General features: G+C 40.6%; 1 protein-coding gene across 1 annotated transcript; it reads left to right on the top strand.

The window, feature by feature from the left end:
- Nucleotides 1-5,130: 5,130 nt before the first annotated feature.
- Nucleotides 5,131-6,645, top strand: LOC115581653 (coiled-coil domain-containing protein 106-like). The gene is made up of 3 exons (XM_030416930.1): nt 5,131-5,144; nt 5,714-5,980; nt 6,422-6,645. The coding sequence occupies exons 2-3, from the start codon at nt 5,773-5,775 to the stop codon at nt 6,643-6,645; spliced, it is 432 nt and encodes a 143-aa protein (XP_030272790.1). The 5' UTR covers nt 5,131-5,144; nt 5,714-5,772.
- Nucleotides 6,646-7,627: the final 982 nt, after the last annotated feature.

Genomic DNA, 7,627 nt, shown 5'->3' with positions numbered 1-7,627 from the left:
CTTAACCATAGTTAACCATTACTGAATGCTTTTGGACCCTTATTGTAAAGTGTAACACATGTATCCATTAGGTACAATTATAAATGCTTTACTGCCTCATAAGCGTACTAACCATAGTTACCATTACTAAGCTTTTTGGACCCTTATTGTAAAGTGTAAACTGTATCCTAAGGTAACAAATATAAGCCTTACTGCCTAAAGCGTTACTTAACCATAGTTAACCATTACTAAATGCTTTTTGACCATTATTGTAAAGTGTAACACATGTATTCATTTGGTAACAAATTATAAATGCCTTACTGCCTCATAAGCATCACTTAACCACTATTAGTTGAAATGTAGTTGAAGCAATCACATATAAAGAATTTTTAAAAATTTATTTAAAACAGAATAAGACAGATTATCACAGATAGAATCTCAACTCGCACGGAGGAGAGCTTTGAACAAGCATGAACATCTGTTATAAACATGACATTGTAACATGCCAATATGGTGAGGGGGCATGAACCTAGTAGCACAGTGTGTGTATGTGTGTGGTACTGCTGCAGAGCCATATCAGGCTGCCCTCTGTTTACACTGCCTGAAAATGTCCGCTCCCCTATCGATCAGTCTTCCCACTTAGTCAGTCTACCCAATCTCCCTGTATGTCAGTCTACTTGTGTCAGTCTATCCCTGTCAGTTTCCACACTGTCTCCCCCCTTTCAGTCTCTCACCGTCAGTCTCCCCACTGTCTGTCTGTCTCTCCCTGTCTTTCTCTGTCTTGTCAGTCTCCCCACTGTCTGTCTGTCTATCCCTGTCTTTCTCTGTCTTGTCAGTCTCCCTACTGCTTGTTAGTCTACCTGTATTTCAGTCTCATGTCATAGAGTAGCCTGCCAAGCGGACCATGTTGATGCTTTCCCTCCAAGCCACGCGTGCCACTCAATGACATAAAGGTGGTCTATGAGCAGCTGCTCAGTGCGGTTTCCCCTTAATCTCCATACTGTCTCTTTATATGACCTCCATGCCCTTTCGATGTGCTGGGTGTGGGCCCCTGTCTCAGCACTGACTAAGAGACACTGTGATTTACTGTGAAATGCCTGTATCCCAGCTGCGGCCAAAGCAATTTCGATAGGCTCGCCACTCATCACTGATAACACATGAGCCCCTTTTGACATGATGAGCTATGAGTGGCACCAGTTCCTCTTCTCCCCCCTCTTCTCCACCAAGCAAAGCACCGGCTTCCCTGACCGTCTTCGAGGGCCTCGAGGGCGCTGCCCTGGCTGTCTTCGCCCTGGCTGCATCCGAGTGCTTTGCACCCCCAGCATCCCGAACACCCACTTCCTCCGCTTCCAGCCCCCAGCCATCCTGCCCCTTCCATACTGGTGTTTTGGGAAAAATGACAGAACAAGAAACAAGAGGTATCAACATGTTATCAGATAAATTAATAATGTTTGTGGGAATAGGGGAAAATTTGTTTTCATTAAAGGTAGGAAGGTTAGAATAGAATGCAAGATTATCATGGAATCCAATAGTCACATCTGTCCGAGTCAATATGATCACTATAAATGGATGATTACTATAGCCAAATTTAAGAGAATTAAGAGAGTTTCTATAGAATGATTCTGATTCTGTTTTACATCATTATAAGCATGAACATGATGGCCTGCTGTTTCAACTAGGCTTCTGTCGATGGCAATCCAATCTCTGCGATTGAGAGGACGATCGGACAATGGTTTTTTCATGCTGCTACAGCTGTGCAGTGCCACATCCATTGTGCTCTGGCTCAGATGATCGGCGCTCAGACGGAGGTTAGATCTTGCAGTTTTTAAACTTTTGTTATACACACAAAGTACAGCCAAACACCAGGCCTAAAAAAATACAGTATAGATCTCCACATGTGGATGGTGGACCAGAGCATGTGAGGGAAGTGGAGCAGGTGAGAATTTCCTTGCTCACAGACCTGTCAAAAAAAAGCAACGTTGTACTCTTAAAACCCAAACCTGGCATCGTCAGAATCCAGTATGAGTTCTGTTTCGGGTCTCTTCCTTCCCGCAATTTGAACAATAATTGAATCAATTACATATTTTTCTATAGCGTACAGATCAGCTAAGAAACGAACTGCTTGTGGGTCAGGCATTGGGTGGCCCCGGAGTGAAATTGGAGTGGGATGGAGCGCCACCATTCTCCCCGCTGGAGGTGGCATACGTGCACTACGCCCCAACTTTTTACTGATGCGCTTGTATTTGGTGCCTTTGCATTTCAATTGGTAAATGTCTTTGACATAACATCTAAAACTATTCTTTCTAAACATTATTTTCTGATAATTGTAACTGATTTGTAAGGTTTTTAACCCCAAAATTCTGATAACATTTTACATATTGAATCTTTAATTATTATTGAATATCTACATATTTATATTTCCCATTGGTGACGTGGTTATAATTAGTCTCGTTTCAGACTCTAATATTTCAAATTGATTGTCGGGGAAGTTTCCTCCTCAATTTTGTAAAAATAAGTGGGTGCCTGGGTGGAAACATTTTGTGAATTCAAAAAAAACACTGTTGTAAAACCAACCAAAATATTTTAGGGTGGGCCTTTTGTTGCTCATATTGCTGACGTTTCTGGTAAGGCAGGTGCAAAGCAGAGCTTACCAGCCACTGATTGATGACAGACCTAACACAGATTTTCATTTAATTTCATTTACTTGGAACCATAGAAACATTCAAATTGTACCCATAGGATATAGCAAACATTTGCATCCTTATCCATGTTCAGAAAGAAGCAGGAAAAAGAAAAATCTTATTTTACCTGCCTATTTTACCTATTTTACCTTTTCATGGAAGCTGCCTCGCAGCCAGTGGTAGCACTATTACAAAATCCTGCACACAACTTCCCCAGACAAGTCTCATCCAGTCTCTACCTGAACGTCGGGCATCACAAGACTAAGTCATAATTAGCAGCTTAACAATTGTAGCAGTTAATATAAAAGTTACCTTTCTTTTATGTCTGAAGTGGCTCTCATCTATCACCACGAAATGCCTCCTTCCCCCAATTCTCTGTCCTTCTCTCTGACGCAGCCTCTCCATTGCTGTCACGCAGACCTCCTCAGTTGCTTTGCCATTCTTGAAAGGGTTCTTGAGGACCTAGCAATGTTGTCCATCATGAAATCAAGCTGGCGCAACCTCAGTCCTTGAGAAACCTTAATAATATAATATAATATAATAAATCATTTCAGTCAAAATCCAATGACTAATGTATAGTAAAAGCCATACATTAATTTAGGCTCACTTAAAGTTAACCTGCCACTGATTTACTTAGTGTGGTGTTGTCAACACATTCGAAATATAGACAAATATTGCCAAAGTTAGAAATCTCAGTATTGTGACAACACAAGCTTAGTGGGCTACACACATCCAAACACCAAACAAAATCAGTGTATTATTAGTCAGACCTGTAACACAAATTTCATCCAGTTAAACACGGACACCTTCGATCTTGTGAAAATCGACTTGTGTCGAATAGACTTCTTTGCGCTTGCAGTTGCGTCGCTGACACCTCCTGGAAAATAAATAATTATTGACAGAGGTATAAATTAGCGTAGCTAACACAGTGCATGTACAGGTATGGGTAAGAGGCACTAAGCAATATCAACAATTATCGCTTAATTTTCAACCAATTTCCAATCGGTTTGATGTGTTAAAAACTTCACACATGTAGCTATGATACAGGAGGCTTGGATACATCAAAAATGCCTGTTTTACTACCCAAATACTTAATGTTAACAGCGTTTCCACATTCTGCTTGTTTGCATGTTCTACTCAAATACAATATCTAATAATAACAATAAATAATAATACCATAACAATAATAATAATAATGATAATGATAATAATAATAATGCTGACCAAAAAAGTTATCCCATAATGTTTGCTAAAGTTACCTTACCATTCAAAATCGGTCCACGGAGGCTCTCTTTTTCTTCAGTTTCATTTTATGATGACACCGGCTAGCACTTGACCTTCCCTCTCAGTATTTTTTTCTTTTGGAGCCATTCAATTAATTTGAGGTGTTTCTTTGTGGTTTTTTTGCCTTCTGTCAGCCCTATCAGCTTGGTTGCTAACTTTAACCCACGCAGGCTGTGCTCCTAAATGAACCGTGCAGCTAGGTGGGGATGGATATAATGTTGGCTATCCCTTTAAAAAGCACTGTCCGTCCCGCCGGAAAACTCTACTCCTACAAAGGCAGTTCGACTGGTCACCGCGTTAACTCCTGACTTCCGGTGCGCGCCAATGCTGCATTCATGAAAACTTGGACTTTGGATTTCCGCATTGCAAACTCCCATTTCGTCTTCAAAGCGTTCCAGACATTGCCATTAGACATTGTTGTGTGATGTCAGACAACTGATTCTCCAAGAAGTCTCTGAATTACCCGAGTGGGAGCACCGACATTTGGTCGGTGCACTTTTTAAGTAGGAGGTCGAAAAAGCCTGAGTTCCACGTTGGCTTCAACGCAGCATAACTTTTTCTTCGCGTGCACTGACGGCTATGACCGCGGCATCCAGGGTGAAAGAGCAGGACATATGTCTCAAGATGGATGAGCTTGATGTCTCGCCCTCCTCACAGGACCAGGCTAAACACTCAGAAGAGAAAAGCAGAGAAGGGAAATCCTTCTGGAAAACATGTAAGATTAAGCTCTACGCTTAACAGTTAGCTCTTAATGTTAACTTTGTGCCACTTTTTTTGCAAAGTTCACAATTCAAGTTGTTATAAACAATACATCTTTCTGACAAAATGTCAACTTTGCAAAAAGATGGTGTCATATTGGACTGAGTGACACTTGTCCTTCATGTGCTCTGTCATATCTATGATAGTGTCATGTCAGTCTCATCACCCTTCAAATAAAGTGTTACTGCTAATGTTAACATTAGGGAAAGGAAGCTGGCATACATACCATAATTTAACCAGTCCAAATTTAGATCATTTTGGAATTGTTCTGTTCTGTTCTAAATAGGTGATAAGACTACAGAGGCCCCAACTGCCAAAGCTGCCATGGACAACCCTGAGAAAGGAAAGGGACAAGTGGAAAGCACGTGCAGAGCTCCTGGAGGGGAAAAACTTTCAGATGCCACATCAGAACGTGATATTGCAGGACTCAGCTCTCTGATGGTGAGAGAAGGATCTAGGGTACTTTCAGGATATTTGAATAAAATGGTCTTGGTATATTAGAACTGATATAAAAGAGTGATTGTGAATATGGCTGAGAAGAAAAATGTTCTCATTGTCCAAAAACATAATGCATCAAAATCAATGTTATCAATTATTGAAATGTCAATGCTGTACATATCTTCATCCAAATATTCCACTTTGAACCTAATTTTTGGAAAGTATTGCTATTTTGTGTGATTTTACCATTGAAATAAAACAGGGGCTTTTAAGAAGAAAAACAAATTATAGTAAACTTTATTATCTATGAAGTTGTTGAAAAGATTTGATGTGGGTGAAGTGAGATACATTTTTATTTATTAGATTTGTATTGCACTTTTATGAGAGGGGTAGTCACTGAGGCAAATTTGGACATGAGGGTATATTATTTTAAGGGATGCTCAAGGGTTAAAGAATGATGGGTGTGTACGCCGTGGGTGCAAAGTTGTGTCACAACCATGTTTGTTGCGGTAGTGGTTTGTATACTATAACCCGTCAGCTGATGTATCAACTATCAATCCTTGCATCAATAGCTTTGGCAAGTCTCAAGGGGGCTCAACAGTCCAGAAGCGAAGACAGTGATGATGAAGTGATGTGGGGTTCCAAGATGCAGCATGACAGTGAAGACGACAGTGAGGACGACTCTGAGTCCAGCTCTGATTCGTCAGAGAGTTCCGATTCATCGCCGGACAGAAAGAGGAAGAAGAAAGGGAAAGGGAAGAGAAAGAAGAGTGGGAAGAAGAGAAAGAATAAGAAGGAGAAAAAGGCGAAGAAAAGTAGACATCGCTCTCGCCAGCGGGGTATGTGAAGCGTATTTCTTGGCTGGCTTGGGCTGTATGTATTCTGTCTGTTGTCCCCACAAGTAGATCAGTCACTCATCACATGCTGATAGAGGGGTGTACTTGAAGGACCAGTAGAGTCCAAATCAAATTAATTTCCCAAAATTATTCACCCCAAACCTGTCCATTTTTATTTAGCATTTCCCCCTCCTTTTTCCTAATTTAGTCTTTGCTATTTCCCTGTGTGTCATGGTGTTTTCTCACTATCCATGGACCTTGTGAGTTGGTGAAGTTGTGCCAGAAAACCCCTTTCTACACTGTGTTGAGGTGTCACATATGGGATCAGTGTGTCCCGCGGCACATTGAACATTGACAGTATAATACAATGATTGTGTTTTTTCTTCTCATCAATCTCATAATTCAAATGATACCTTCCTTCTTGTTCTTATGTTTTTATATTAGTTGGAGGACCAGGTGATGTGGTGAAGAGGTACAAGAAAGTCCTTGCCATTTTCCAGACGGGGAAGAATATGGCCAAATCCTTCGAGAAGTATGGAGTAGACAGACTGACTATTGTGAAGACTGCAGCAATTGCTGAGCTCGCAATAGCTGCTCCAGAAGAATATGATCAGTTGGAGAAGGGGGGGACGGTGGCAGACTTTGCTAAAAGATGCGAGGAGGTATAAAGGCCAACCAAGTCATTTCCTGCTACAATAAATAAATGAAGGATGATAGAAAGCTCCTGCGCATAACAAAGAAAGTTTAGACTAACAGACAGTGGGGAGACAGATAGATAGACTAACGGGGGGGAGAGACAGACAGACAGTGGGGAGACTGACAGTGAGAGACTTAAAGGGGGGGAGACAGTGTGGAAACTGACAGGGGTAGACTGACACAAGTAGACTGACATACAGGGAGATTGGGTAGACTGACTAAGTGGGAAGACTGATCGATAGGGAGCGGACATTTTCAGGCAGTGTAAACAGAGGGCAGCCTGATATGGCTCTGCAGCAGTACCATACACATACACACACTGTGCTACTAGGTTCATGCCCCCTCACCATATTGGCATGTTACAATGTCCTATTTATAACAGATGTTCATGCTTGTTCAAAGTTCTCCTCTGTGCGAGTTGAGATTCTATCTGTGATAATCTGTCTTATTCTGTTTTTAAATAAATTTTTAAAAATTCTTTATATGTGATTGCTTCAACTACATTTCAACTAATAGTGGTTAAGTGATGCTTATGAGGCAGTAAGGCATTTATAATTTGTTACCAAATGGATACATGTGTTACACTTTACAATAAGGGTCCAAAAAGCATTTAGTAATGGTTTAACTATGGTTAAGTAACGCTTATGAGCAGTAAGGCATTTATAATTTGTTACCTTATGGATACATGTGTTACACTTTACAATAAGGGTCCAAAAAGCATTCAGTAATGGTTAACTATGGTTAAGTAATGCTTATGAGGCAGTAAAGCATTTATAATTTGTTACCTAATGGATACATGTGTTACACTTTACATAAGGGTCCAAAAAGCATTTAGTAATGGTTAACTATGGTTAAGTAACGCTTATGAGGCAGTAAAGCATTTATAATTTGTTACCTAATGGATACATGTGTTACACTTTACAATAAGGGTCCAAAAAGCATTCAGTAATGGTT

Source organism: Sparus aurata, chromosome 5, assembly GCF_900880675.1.
Source record: "Sparus aurata chromosome 5, fSpaAur1.1, whole genome shotgun sequence".
Lineage (NCBI taxonomy): Eukaryota > Metazoa > Chordata > Actinopteri > Spariformes > Sparidae > Sparus > Sparus aurata.
This window is presented reverse-complemented; position numbering and strand designations above follow the sequence as displayed.